This window comes from Aotus nancymaae, unplaced genomic scaffold (assembly GCF_030222135.1).
Source record: "Aotus nancymaae isolate 86718 unplaced genomic scaffold, 86718_ANA_hifiasm-v0.15.2.pri h1tg000014l, whole genome shotgun sequence".
Lineage (NCBI taxonomy): Eukaryota > Metazoa > Chordata > Mammalia > Primates > Aotidae > Aotus > Aotus nancymaae.
Window position 1 is genome coordinate 65,956,179 of NW_026988425.1, and position 15,164 is coordinate 65,971,342.

A 15,164-nucleotide genomic window follows, 5' to 3' on the forward strand; every position below is an offset into this window, starting at 1 on the left:
GCCACCCTGCCCAGCTAATTTTTGTATTTTTAGTAGAGATGGGGTTACGCCATGTTGGCCAGGCTGGTCTTGAACTCCTGACCTCAAGTGATCCACCCACCTTGGCCTCCCAAAGTGCTGGGATTACAGGCGTGAGCCACCCTGCCGGGTGTTACATACTATTTACATTGCATTTGGTGTAAACATCTATTGTTCTTCTTTTCCCTCTGCTTTTCCTTTGGGTAACCTTTGCCTGCCACATTCCCTGTGGTCTGGGGGCAATGCTGGATATTGTTAATCAGTCACCCCCTTTTCTCCCAACTCAGCAGTAAATTTATATGCCATGCTTAATAGAGTTCTGCCTCCTGGGAATGTAAATCCTGAGCAGAATGACAAACAAGGGGTTTAAAGCTAAACATCATAATAACAGCATCCAAAATGCCTGGCCATGGTTTCCTGACTGAGATCCCTAGCTGCTTTTCATTCCTTGGGACTGCCTCCTTCTTCAGCTTTTTCTTCCATTCTGCATCCTTTCATTCTGTTTAGATTAACTAGATCAAGTTTATGCGGCTTACAACCAAGAACCATAACTGACAAAACACCTATTTTCCAGATGAAGTGATTTAAGTCAAATCCTACACTCAGTGGTCAAATCAACTTCTAACCCATGGCTCTCTCTTCATGACTTCTGTGAAACATGGATTTATATAGTGCTCCCTTTGTGGCATTAGAGAATATCTCACTTTTTTCCTACTGAAAAACTTCCTTAAAAGAGAAAAATATTTTAAATATACTTCTAGAAATGACAATAAGTCTTTTTTGATTGACTTACATTCAATTTATTTTAATTACAGATATTGTTGTATCTAATGAAGTGTTACGGCAGGAGAGAAGGGTGAAATTAAAAATCCTAAAGAAATCTCCAATAATCTTATATACTTAAAAAACTAGCAAGCAAACTGACAAAAAAGTATTTTATTTATTTATAATATCATTTTGTAAACAACCACACTGTGCACTTTTTAATTCAACAATAACAAAATTTTTTTTCTAGGGATTTAGAGCAAACCCTATATAAAGTCAATGACTTAATACATGAGTGAAGATGGCTAGGGTGGAATAATTTCTGAAAATGTCAAATTACAGCACTTGATACAAAGACCGATGATAACTATCTGTACCATAAAAATTTACATGCTATGAAACATTAATTTATAATTTTAAATACATAGTAAAACATATTATAAAAAGGATATTAACATTAAATTTATTATAAACCAGTGAATTACTCAGAGAAATATTTATTAAAACCTACAAAAAACCAGTAAATATTGCAACTGAAGTAAAAATTTATAAGTAAACAAAACTATCATTTGTAAGAACCAAGAAGTAAACAAAAAGGCAGACATTTTCTGACGACCGTGTCTACTCCTTGATATTTTGAAGCAGCTTCAACAAATGTGACTCAATAACCTGTTGAACTAGAACAGATAGGTAATCAAGATTACAGCACACTGACTATATAAAAACTATCAAATTTAACTTATCCCCAACATTTCTCTAAAATAAAGTATTTTCTAAGCAGGATACATGCATAGTCTGAGGGCACTAATACAATGCAATACTTTAAAACCTTAAAACTTTGTCACTGAGTAACCGTCCAAGTTACTGGACGTTGTGTCTTGGTTTCTATATTTTGAAACTGAAGGAGAGTCTGGAATACAAGATTGTCCTAAGGTTGCCCTATAAATAGTCTGCTATCAAAATATGAAATAAATCTTATAAACAGGTGTGCTCTTACCCTCCAGTAACTAATTATTTGGGTTGGTGAAAAGCATAGTAGCAAATTCATTTCTAGACTTTATAAGAATTTATGGACTTTTCCCACAGTTAAAAGTGTATGTCAGGAGTTGGGATAACATGTTTTAGGATTATAGTGATAAAAATGGTTTGGAATACTGGCTTATACCATTACACAGCTTTACTAAGATGAGACACAAGAGTTCCAACATACTTACCACTTCTATAGCCCAGGGCTACAGCTAGATCCATAGAATTATATCCAGAGTCAGTTTCAATTGTTGGGTCAGCCCCATTTTCTATACCAAAACAGAAAAATCTACATAAATGAAATGAAAATGTGGATAGGTTTGTCTACTATTGGCTCATGTACAAATAGCTGGACAGATTTTTCAGTTTGGAGAACATTTTTAGGATAGTCTGACAAAGTACAGAGTACATGGGATACTCAGAATTTACTTCAGTGGATTGGAGGGAAGACACTTCAAACTAACAGCATCCTCTAGAGCAGCTGAAACTCCTACACAATTAAAAACAAACCAATAGTGGATTCATTTTCTTTTTTCTTTCTTTTTTCTTTTTTTGACAGAGTCTTGCTCTATCGCCCAGGCTGGAGTGCAAAGGTGCAGTCTCAGCTCACTGTGACCTCTGCCCCTGGGGTTCAAGCGATTCTCCTGCCTTAGCATCCTGAGTAGCTGGGATTACAGGCTCCCACCTGCTTGGCTAATTTTTGTATTTTTTGTAGCAACAGGGTTTTGCCATGTTGGTGAGGCAACTTGAGTTCCTAATCTCAAGTGATCCACCTGCCTTGGCCTCCCAAAGTTCTGGGATTACAGGCATGAAGCCACTGTGCCCGGTCACAACAGTGGATTCACATATGACCCACCAAATGAAAGCAACAAGGACAAAAGGTCCAACTGCAGGTGTGGGATGTGATGGAGCTGCTTCTCACATGGGCAACTTCATGCTGGCAGGTGCTCCAGGCGTGAAGAGCAGCAAGATTCATGTATTTCACAATAGTTAATGATTCTCCTGAGTGGTACCAGGGGAGGCGAGGTTGAAAAAATAAAATCAAGACCTTGCATGGCATTTTCTAAATAATATTCACTTTTATCTGCTTACCTAAGAGCATCTTTACACATTTCACATGATTTCCATGTACAGCATAAAGCAGAGGTGTTCCTCCATTCTGTAAAATGAAAAGATGATTCAGTTTTTCAGGGTGAGCATGAAATTTAATGCTGCTGTGAGAAGTTTTACTAGAACTGGACATATAATCATTTAAAGAAATTTTAATATTTTTTGAAGGATACTTAAATCAGAACTAATAATTGAGCCTGCAATATTAACTTTTTCTTCTAGGTACTTAGTTAATTAATTCTTCTACTTCATTTATTCTTTTATTTACTTTTTAGAAACAGGGTCTCACTCTGTCACCCAGGTTGGAGTGCAGTGGTGCAATCAAAGCTCACTGCAGCCTCAAACTTCTGGGCTCAAGCTATCCTCCCACTTCAGCCTCCCGAACAGCTGGGACTACAGGTGTACACCACCATGCCCAGTCTGTTTCTTCTGTAATAAAACTTACTGCATCTCTCCCAAACCAAATAAATTCTAAAACTTGTTAGAGTAATTTTAAATTTAGTATCACAGACTTACCCAATCATATTCATTTACATCAACTCCACAATCAAGCAGCATTTTGACAATATCTGTGTAGCCTTTACTACAGGCCAATGACAGTGCACTTTCTCGACCTTTTCCTAAAAGTTGGGGATCAGCACCCTGGTGTGGGAAGTAGAGATAAAAAACTTCTCAATTAATTTAAATAAGAATATTGTTATTCCTGTCAACAATAATTATAGTTCAACACTAAGCCTAGTAATGTTCTGGGCTTAATAAAGAAATAATGGAAACTTTTACTCTTGGGTGCTTTCATTGAGATTGTCTGGATGCCTTCCTTCCTCTGTCCTGTATCAATCCTAACTATCCTTTCTTTCTGGAGTCAAGTCACAGATCCTCCATGAAGCCTTCTCCTACAAAGCTGACAGTACTTCTGTTCCTGTGGCACTTAGAGGGGTCTGGGCGTTGAATTATTTCTCACTGTTGCATGTATGATTAGTCTTGCCTTCCCAACTAGATCCAAGTTCCACGAGAATATGAAAAGAATTAAACTTTTTTTGGTATCCTCTACTACTATATCTAGCTGGCTGGAGATATAAAAACTCTACTAAAGACTCAACTGAACTTAAGTAACTATACATATACATTTTCTGAGGCATTTTCCTTACATTCTGAAGTAGGAATTCTACCACAGCTATTTGCCCGTGTGCTGCAGCCCACATCAGAGGAGTAAATCCTTCTTCATCCGTGTGATTGATAACATTTTCTATTTAAAAGAAAAGCAATTTTTGTGATCTAATTTAACAACCACATCTTAATATCACTATGAAAAACTGGCATTCCAAAGAGTTGATTATAATACTCAATGAAGTTCATTTTGTGCTGACTTTTCACTGGTGTCCTATTGCATGTTGTTGTAATTTGTAGTCTGAATGTATTAAAATATGCCTCACTGTATATAGGCTGGGTTCAGATAGCATATTACTTAAAGCATAAACTACCAGACATGACATAATGCCAGGTACAAGGCAGTCAAGAGAACACTGGTCTCAGGATCAGGAGAGCAGAGTTTGAATCCTGGCTCTGTCACTTTCTAGCCATGTGACCCTGGACAAGACACTTAATTTCTTCAATATACAGAATACCCTGCTTACCTCAATGTGTAGTTGGGAGGATCACAATAAAAATGAGATTATATGATAGCCCTTAGCATTATAGAAATTTATAAACTTATTGAATCGTATTAAAGCTATCTTCTACTCCACAGCTAACATTGCTGCCTGTGAATTTCTCTCATTCCTGTGGTTTGCTAACATAATGTTATGCGGATGACAGATAATGTGAATGAGGAAGTCTGAAATACAGTACCATGCAATTCTACCTTGAACCCCATTTTCTTCCCTAGATTGTCTACTAGTTATTAGTCCACAGCCTTTCCCCTACATTTATTTAGTAGATTGAAGAAGCCTCCAAATATTCATAAATAAACAGAAATATAATGATTCTTTCTTATAAAAATGACACGATTAAGCAAAATAAAACTATTTGATTGGACTCCCTGTATTCAATACACAGTGTTGGGACAACTGGCTAACTTTTTAAAAATTGAAACTGAAAGTACAGCTAAATCTTTACCTCATTACAACAAAACATATTCCACAGGAGTTAAAGATTGAAATGTAAAAAGGAAACCCCAGAAGTTCTAGAATAAAAAATACATTTATTTATAATCTTGGAATGGGAAGTCCTTTCTAAGTAAGATATAAAATCCAAAAGTCACAAAGAAGAAAATAAATTTATGACTTAAAAATGTTAAGGCTTTCAGAATATCATAAAGGAAGTCAAAGGAAAAATGACAAGCTAGGGAACCCTATATGCAACATAAACAACAACAAAAAAAGCGTATTTCCTTAGAGTTTACATACCAATATACAGCAGGCAGTTCACACACAAAGAATTCGAGCAGACCATAACTTAAAAAATGTAAATGAAACTACTCTGAGATGCCACTTTTCACTTGTCAGATTGGCAAAATTTGGAGTCTGCTAATATCCTGTATCAGTGAAGGCATGGGGAAATAGAAACTCTAGCTCTGGTGTGAGGACACACATCTGGTTATATATATTTATACTTATATAAATTCATATACCCTTTGACCCAACAAATCTACTTGTGAGGATCTGCCCTACAGGTAAGTTTTAAAGTATATCTAAACTTTAAAAGAATGCCAACACTATTGTTTCTTAATAGCAACAAATTGGAATCAACCACCACATGGTGGGGCAGTTAAAAAAGAAACAACAGGCCAGGCACGGTGGCTCATGCCTGTAATCCAGCACTTTGGGAGGCTGAGGCATGTGGATCACCTCAGGTCAGGAGTTCAAGACCAGCCTGGCCAACATAGTGAAACCCTGTCTCTACTAAAAACACAAAAAATTAGCCAGGCATGGTGGTGGGCACCTGTAATCCCAGCTACTCAGGATGCTGAGGCAGGAGAATCTCTTGAACCCATGAGGCGGAGGTTGCAGTGAGCCGAGATTGTGCCATTGCACGCCAGCCTGGGCAACAAGAGCAAAACTCCATCTCAAAACAAAATAAAACAAAACAAACCACAAAAACAAAACATAGAATATGTACATGCAATACAATGCACACTTATGGAACTATAAAAATAAAATAGGTCTTTAATATGTGCTTATATGGAAAGCTCTCCACAATATTCAGTGTCAAATGGTGCAATGTAGTGTATATTTTCCCTTTTGTGTAAATAACAAGCATGTACACATTTTCACACATAACCTGAAACATAAATAGAAATGTTTTCCATAAAAATTTCCTGAAAATATAAGAAACTTATATGTTTGCTTTTGGGAAAACCCAAGGGTGGTAAAGGAACTTTTATGCTTTACATTCCTTTTTTTTTAACTATCCATTGGGTTATCTGCCTGGTGAGTTTATGCAACTATTTGTTTTTGTCTTTATACTTTCTAATATTAAAATAAAACAATAACAAGTCTAATAAATCCTATTGAATTTGTTTTAAATAAATATTTTTTAAAAGGCTATTACCTTGTTCGATACGCGTAGCCAGATAGAGCATCTCTCCCTGCGCAGCCAACTGGTGAACAGACAAAGCTGAAACAGTATCATAAAATGTTTCATGCATTATCTATAGGGTATATTTGCATCATCCTGCAGTTCATGTTTGTGTCACAATTTTCTTTTCCAAAACAAAAGCCATAATTTTATTGTTTTAAAAATCTAACTTAAAATGTATTCTAAAATTAAGGCTGGGTGCAGTGGCTCATGCCTGTAATCCCACCACTTTGTGAGGCTGAGGCAGCTGGATAACTTGAGGTCAGGAGTTTGAGACCAACGTGGCGAAACCTTGTCTCTACAAAAAATACAAAAATTAGCTGGGCGTGGTGGCGTGCGCCTGTAATCCCAGCTACTCAAAGGCTGAGGTGGGAGAATTACTTGAATCCAAAAGGCAGAAGTTGCAGTGAGCTGAGATCTTGCCACTGCACTTCAGCCGGGGCGACAGGGAAAAAAAGTATCCTAAAATTGCCGGGCACAGTGACGCATGCCTGTGGTCCCAGCTACTATAGAGGCTGAGGCTGGAGGATCTCGAGTCCAGGAGCTCTGGGCTGTAGTGCACTATGCTGATTGGGTGTCCGCACTAAGTTCGGCATCAATATAGTGACCTCCCAGGAGTGGGGGACCACCAGGTTGCCTAAGGAGGGGTGAACCGGCCTAGGTTGGAAACAGAGCAGGTCAAAACTCCCGTGCTGATCAGTAGTGGGATCTTGCCTGTGAATAGCCACTGCACTCCAGCCTGGGCAACATAGCGAGACCCTGTCTCTTAAAAAAAAAAAGTATCCTAAAATTACAAGTACTCATTCTGTATCTGAGAATTGATGCACATTCATTTAAGGTAATTCCAGTATCTGTAATTTTAATTTTATTTTTATGAGACAGGGTTTTGCCACGTTGCTCACTCTGGTCTTGAACTTCAGGGCTCAAGCAATCCTGCCACCTTGACCTCCCAAAGTGCTGGGATTACAGGCATGAGCCACCATGCCCTGGTCTTTTTTTTTTTTTTTTAATCTACACATTGTTATTATCAATGAAATCTATTTTGAAGAAATGGTTTAGGTATTTAATTTTTAAAATGCTATTTCTGCATCTAAAATTATGAGGAAGACAGGTCTAAAAGATACAAAGACACTGTTTTTGTCTTTTTATTGATTGACTCCATTATGGTCTTAAATATTTTTATTTTGAGACTCTATGGGTTTTTCTTATTATAAAGAATGAAGTCATACATGAAAAACTGGCCTTGAGAGTTAATCAATTAATTAATTAATTAGTTTTGAGACAGAGTCTCGATTTGTTACCTAGAGTGCAGTGGTGTGATCTCGGCTCACTGCAGCCTTGACCTCCTGGGCTCAAGTGATCCTCCTGCCTCAGTCACCCAAATAGCTGGAACTACAGGTGGGAGCTACCACATCAGGCTAATTTTTGTATTTTTTGTAGAAACAGGGTTTTGCCATGTTGCCCAGGTCTTCAACTCCTGAGCTCATGCGACCCACCAGCCTCAGCCTCCCAAAGTGGTAGGGTTATAGGCATGAGCCACCACTCCTGGCCTGAGAGCAAATTCTTGAGTGTAGGCCTAGCTGTGGGTAATTAGCTGTGTGTCCTTGGATAACTGATTAAACATTTTTGTCTGTAACATGTGAGATGTGAATCAAATGATCTTAGGTATTTGTTTTTAGCTCAAAAATTCTGTGGTGGATTATTTTAAGACAACTTCCTTAAGACAGTGCTAAATAGGGAGCGTTCTCCTTAAAAATTAGTAGCATTTGATCATTTGACTTCAGTGATACGATTGGATGGCCTTACTACAGAAAGAAAAGCAATTGAGTGTCCTATACAAATTTATATAAGTAAACCAGAAATGGCCAACAGGTGGAGTGAGAGTCCTAGAGGAAGATTCTTCCTAGTTCAACTGGTACAGTATGTGACTCAGAATCAGGAGGGATTTAGCGTTTCCAAAGAAATTACAGAGATTTCGTCATGCTTTAGAATACAGATACATTTATATTACATTCTCAAACACAGTGACTAACATAAATATACTTCCTTTTTTTCTATTTTTAACATACTTTTACTTCATAGAATATTTTGTAGTTTAAATAGAAAAATTTTACTTCTTCTAGAATGATTCTATATTTAAAAAACTGTGGATTCGCCGGGCGTGGTGGCTCACACCTGTAATCCCAGCACTTTGGGAGGCTGAGGCGGGTGGGTCACAAGGTCAAGAGATCAAGACCATCCCAGTCAACATGGTGAAACCCCGTCTCTACTAAAAATACAAAAAATTAGCTGGGCATGGTGGCGCGTGCCTGTAATCCCAGCTACTCAGGAGGCTGAGGCGGGAGAATTGCCTGAACCCAGGAGGCAGAGGTTGCGGTGAGCCGAGATCGCCCCATTGCACTCCAGCCTGGGTAACGAGAGCGAAACTCCGTCTCAAAAAACAAACAAATAAACAAACAAACAAAAAAACTGTGGATTCAAGGTATTAAAAGAGGTGGTTTCATATCCATATTATATTCAAATTCAAAATTACAGTTCAAATCACTCAGCTTTTACTAAAAAATCATTTATTTATCAGTGCTCTAGTTTATAAGTAAAATGTGAAGGCTTGAACTCCAAGAACATGAAAATACTGACAATGTCTTAATTTCAAAGGGCTCAGAAATTTTATCTCATTATTTATTAACTCATTTTTATAGTAAAACTTTAAAGTTTTCATAATTAATATTTTAATCTGTATTTGCTCTCAACAGAGAAACATAACACATGAACTATTTATTTATTATTGATTGATTGGAATCAGGGTCTCACTCTGTTGCCCAGGCTGGGGTGCAGCGGTATGATCACAGCTCACTGCAGCCTTGACCTCCTGGGCTCAAGTAAGTGGTCCTCTTGCCTCAGCCTCTTGAATATCTGGGACTATAGGTGTGTGCCAACACACCCAGCTAATTTAAAAACAATTTTTTTTTTAATCGAGATTGGGTCTTGTTATGTCGCTCAGGCTGGTCTTGAACTCCTGAGCTCAAGTAATCCTCCTACCTCAGCATCCAAAAGTGCTGGGATTATAGGCGTGACTCACTGCGCCTGGCCCCCACATGAAATATTTAAAAATGAAATAATATATGAAAAAGTTTTCAACTGCTAAAACTACTAGGACATCACTTAAGCTCTCAAAAAGCTTAAGTATATGCATTTACTTATTGTTTTTAATTGATAAACAATAATTGTATATACCTATGCAGTACAAAGGATATTTTAATATGTTTACATTGTGGAATGATTAAAGCTAATTAACAAATCTATCACCTCACATACTTATTTTTTTGTGTTGAAAACATTTAAAATTTACTCTTTTAGTAATTTTGAAATCTATAATACATTATTATTTTCTATTTTTTTGAGACAGGGTCTCACTCTGTCACCCAGGCTGGAGTGCAGTGGTGCAATCTCGGCTCATTGCAGCCTGCTCCTCCCAGATTCAAGTGTCCTCTCACCTCAGTTTCCCGAGTAGCTGGGACCACAGGCGTGCACCACCACACCTGGCTATGTTTTTTTTTAATTTAAAAGATTTTTTGTATTTTTAGTAGAGACAGGGTCTTGATATCTTGCCCCGGCCGGTCTTGAATTCCTGAGCTCAAGTGATCCACCAGCCTTGGCCTCCCAAAGTGCTGGGATTACAGGTGTGAGCCACCACGCCCAGCCTTCAGTGCACTATTATTTATTACAGTCACCATTGTGTACAAGAGGTCATCAAGTATTCCTCCTGTCTAGCAAAAACTTTGCATCCTTTGATCAATATCTCTACCCTTTCAGCATACACTCCCCTCTCCCAGCCTCTGGTAAACACAAGTCTACTGTGTACTTCCACTAAGTTCTACTTTTTCAGATGTCCCATATAGTGAGATCATGTGGTATTTGTCTTTCTATGCCTGACTCATTTCACTTAGCATAATGTCCTCCAGGTTCATCCATGTGTTACAAATGATAGAATTTTCTTCTTTTTTAAGGTTGAATAGTTTTCCATTGTGTAATACAACACATTTTCTTTATCCAGAGAATATGCATTTAATGAAAATAATGTTTTAAAGTCAAATTCTTGAAAGTATTATATTAAGAAAAAGAATACAGTAATACATCAGTGGCAAATACTTACAATTTGCTAACAGAGGTGTGGTAGAGACTTCATTTCCTCTGTGTTTGTTGGTTAAAGTAGTTGACTGTTTGATGGGTGAGAAATGCTTTGTTGTAGAGGGAGTGTAGACATGCCTTACTTGAATTCCCGGAGAAGGAGATGTATGAATATTGCATTCAGCTAAGTAAAAAACAAATTTAAACACATTAAAAGCATTTCAATAAGAGTTCTACATCAATGTCTACATTTAAAAAGAAATACATGATATAATAGCTTCAATTAAACTATTTATCAAGTGATATTGAACTGTTTTTTTCATAAAAGTCCACACTTCCTTGTTTGCATAGTGGTGAGTTTTAAAAAGTCTATACTACCATAGTGAAAGTTCTAGAAAAAAAAATATATTATTCTAGAATGATGTTTTCCTAAGAGAATAGTTTTATTATTCAGGGTATCAAGTAAATCTAGAGCATGATGACAGACTTCACTGTATTAAAGCACAGAAAGTGAATACACATTAAATATTTATGGAACAGGAATATTCAGGAATGAATATTAAGCTAATTCATTTCCAAAAGGAACAAGAATTTTTTTTCCTATGATTTTATTTTTATTTTTTATTTTTTGAGATGGAGTCTCACTCTGTGGCTCAGTCTGGAGTGCAGTGGCACAATCTCAGCTCACTGCAACTACCACCTCTCAGGTTCAGGCAATTTTTGTGCCTCAGCCTCCCTCCCAAGTAGTTGGGATTATAGGCGTGTGCCACCATGCCCAGCTAGTTTTGATATTTTTAGTAGAGACAAGGTTTCACCATATTGGTCAGGCTGGTCTTGAACTCCTGACCTCAAGTGATCTGCTTGCCTTGGCTTCCCAAAGTGCTGGGATTACAGACATGAGCCACTGTGCCCGGCCCTACGATTTTAAAAGGAATAATAGGGAACTTCATTAGAGAATCTGTAAGTAAACAAATATTAAACAAGAAGTGTTTTTAAAAAAATCAACATGCACTTCCTTTAAGTTAGCTATTATATAATCTGAAATTATTTTAATTTTGGTTTCTGTAAGATTCCAAAATTATGTTAAAAAATGACTTCTAAACTGTCTTCCCAAACTCAAAATCTCATGATTGGGGAAAAAAACCAAATACGCAAAAACAAAAACAAAAGCAGATATTTATACCATAACTTTCAACCTTTAAATAGGACAGATGCCACTTCCAGGTCAGAGTTAACCTGATCTTGAATATTTTTACTGTCTTCTTCATTTAAGGACTTCACAAATCGAGAACACACATTCATATCAAATCGGTTAGGCAATATGAATTTCATTCCCATGGCAACACCCTGAGCTGATCCTTCTTCTGAATTTGGGTCCAGTGGATGTTCTATTTTAATGTCTGGCATGCCAGTTAGGCTGTAAGTGCTGGGACACTCTTCCACTATAAGCTGGGCTCCAATATCCAGATTTGCTGATGTAGCCATGATTTCAATTGTGTAGATTCAATAATTAAAACATTTCTTCAAGATTTCTTCTTGGTTTTATAAGAGGAGTATCCAGTGTTGGATATTCAAACTGGAATTTGAATATTTAAAAATCTGAAAGAAAAAAATTAGAAAAATAAAAGTATTCCTATCAACTTAGGTAAAAATCCACAAAATAATCATTTTCAATCAAGCATCGAAACAATGCTCTTGTAAGCACCTATACATAATAGAAAGCATACAATGTTCAGAGGTAGAGAAACCTGGGTATGAATCTAAGCTTTGCCATTAATTAGCTGTGTGACCTGTACAAGTTATTCAACCCCTCTGAGCTTCAGTGTCATTTATAAAATAGGGATACCACCATTAACCTTACAGGGTTCTGGTAAAAACCAAATGAAATACTGTACAGTGACATTCTCACTTTCATCATTAAATTCCAATAAATTTTAGTTACTGTTTCTCCCATTTCCTATACCTGAATATTGCCAAATGGATAAAAGATCAGGCTAACAATGAAAATAAACTTTAACTTCTTACCTAGGGTTAGTTCTTTAATATGTTTACATAGGTAGCCCTTAGTCTGAATTTAAGAAATGATATAATTCATGTTGTACCCAAGTTTACTGACATTGTTATCTATAACACCTGCGATTCCTAGACCGTGAAAAGCTTTACAAAGCTTTGGTTTTGATGAACTGAAGGTTCATTTATCAATTTTTGTTCAGATTAAGCATTAGCAACTTAATGTAGGTTTTCATGAAAAATAAAGTAGGTAGATTGGCTTTCCAAGATGTATAATTGTCTCAAATACATTACCATTTGGGACAGGAAGAAAATTAATAAAATACAGTTAATTTTTTCACGTTAGTTTATAGCCTCTTAGAAATTTTGAGAGGGTGCAGGGTGTTTTAAAATTGGAATTAATTGGAATTAAAAGAAAAATGCATCAGGATCACAGTGGAGCAAGGGTCGCCAAACCATACATTTACAGATAACAGCTTTTTACAATTTTAAAAACATTTTCAAAAATTAATCCTTAACAATAATTTGAGTAGGCAGGTCAGGTAATCATATGTCCACCTTAGAGAGGAGAAACAGGAAGCTCATGAATTATGAGGGCTCACCCAGCTCTTCTGACTCCATTACTCTGACCATTAAAATGAGGCAGCACTAAACAAAGCCAAAACCTCCACCAGAGAGAGCTGAATAAATAACACATAGTAACCTGTAATCCCAGCACTTTGGGAGGCCGAGGCGGGCGGATCACGAGGTCAAGAGATAGAAACCAACATGGCCAACATGGTGAAACCCCGTCTCTACTAAAAAATACAAAAATTAGCTGGGCGTAGTGGCACGCGCCTGTAGTCCCAGCTATTCGGGAGGCTGAGGCAGGAGAATTGCTTGAACCCGGGAGGCGGAGGTTGCAGTGAGCCGAGATCGCGCCACTGCACTCCAGCCTGGTGCCTGGCGACAGAGCAAGTCTCTGTCTCAAAAAAAAAAAAAACCATAGTAAGAAAAACATTTGAGCAAAAAGAAGGAAACCGGAAAAGAAAATTCGTTCAGTGATTCAGATGGAGATAGATGTGCAATGCATTAGTCCATGCGTCTTAAAAGAACTGGACGATATGAACTGTGTTTCCTCAGGGAAGAACTATCTCCCCCTTTCTCCTATCAAGGTTGGCTAAGTGCAACTCCCCTAAGCTCTCTGAGCACCCTGCATATAGCTCTATTTTAGCATTTACCACTCTCTTGAAAATTTCCATGTAAACACCATCTAAATTGAAAACTCCCCTAGGATGGGGACGATTCTTACTAATCTCTGCACACAAAACAGTACTCGGTCCTACCAGGTGCTCCATAAATGTTTTCTGATCTGAACTTTAACAATTTTTTTCCATAATATTTTCTATTTCTAACGTTTGCTGATTAGACCTGGCTTTTCACTCTCAACATTGCTACTAACTAGCTGGAGAATTCTGGACAAATAAATCATACAAGTTTTCTGAAATTCATCTATTATAAAAAGGTGTTGAAATAGGCCTAATATTCTTTCCAGTGCTAAACAACTTCCACGTTACAAATCAGGGTTTACAGATGGAATTACAGGCCTTGAGAAGAGAACAGCAAATGTGCTTAGCGGGAGGGGGTGGGTGGAAAAAGAACGCTTATCTTGGCACACCAGTCTAGAGAGGAGAAGCAAAGTTGATTGGTAAGACGAAATTTTGAAGAACAGGAGAGGGAGGCGGGGGGTGAGGAGTGGGGGGTAAACAAGACTTAGAAGAGGACGTGGTGAGAAAAAGGGGGTAAGGCAATCAATAGCTAGGTTCACCTCGATCTGTCAGAGCCCAGGGATGAAGGGATAGAGAATTTAAGGAGATAAAGTGGGCAATTATGCTAGTTCCCGTGGATGCTAGTATCAGGAGCCCCTTGTTTTTTCCTGATCCTGGAATTATCCTACAAGGAGAGGAAGGTGCTATGAAAATAAATGATGCCTCACAGGCGACAGGTGTTCCAGTGTCCCGAGACAGGAGCCCGCTGGAGGGGAGACTGGTAGGAAAGGAAATCCGTTCTGTCGCCAATGGCCAACTGTGCCCGAAAAGTCCCAGGAAGAAACTCTTGCTCATCCGCGGCGAGCAGATCTCGGGGATAGGGGCTGGAGGCCGACCCGGTGAGAGTGCAGGGTCTTGCGACCACCGACGACCGCAGAAAACGAGTAGAGTCTTCCCATCTGCCGCCAGCTTCAGTACAGGCCTCCAAGTCCGGGCTTGTTTTGGCCGCGACGTCACTTCCGATTTCTTCTTTCGCCTTCTGGCTAAAAAACGTTCTGCAGCGGTGCTGCTGAGACTTTCACGTTTTGCTTTTTCTTTGTCTGTCTGTCTCTCTGTCTCTCTGTCTCTCTCTCTTTTTTGATGCCGTTACGCTCCGAAGCCCATGCTGCCGGAGTACTACACAGACAGGGTCATTTGAGTTGATGGTTCTGGGTTACCAGAGCAGAGGAAGCCCCAGTCTCGCCCTCTGGTCACGCCTCCAGCGCCTGATCACCCTGCCCACCG

The 15,164-nt window shown here is 38.2% G+C and overlaps 1 protein-coding gene across 2 annotated transcripts; it reads right to left on the bottom strand.

Moving 5' to 3' along the window:
- Positions 1 to 939: 939 nt before the first annotated feature.
- On the bottom strand, positions 940 to 15,158 carry ANKRA2 (ankyrin repeat family A member 2). Of its 2 annotated transcripts, XM_012462172.2 has the most exons (9): positions 14,609 to 15,158; positions 11,820 to 12,222; positions 10,649 to 10,807; positions 6,469 to 6,534; positions 4,068 to 4,165; positions 3,436 to 3,561; positions 2,902 to 2,968; positions 1,998 to 2,078; positions 940 to 1,460 (listed from the first exon to the last, which is right to left on the bottom strand). In XM_012462172.2, exons 2-9 carry the CDS (start codon positions 12,106 to 12,108, stop codon positions 1,405 to 1,407), a joined length of 942 nt encoding a protein of 313 aa, XP_012317595.1. In that variant the 5' UTR covers positions 12,109 to 12,222; positions 14,609 to 15,158; the 3' UTR covers positions 940 to 1,404. The 2 variants fall into 2 exon arrangements, with proteins under 2 accessions (XP_012317595.1, XP_012317596.1); XM_012462173.2 differs by lacking the exon at positions 14,609 to 15,158 and having other exon boundaries at positions 11,807 to 11,979.
- Between the last annotated feature and the right edge of the window lie 6 nt (positions 15,159 to 15,164).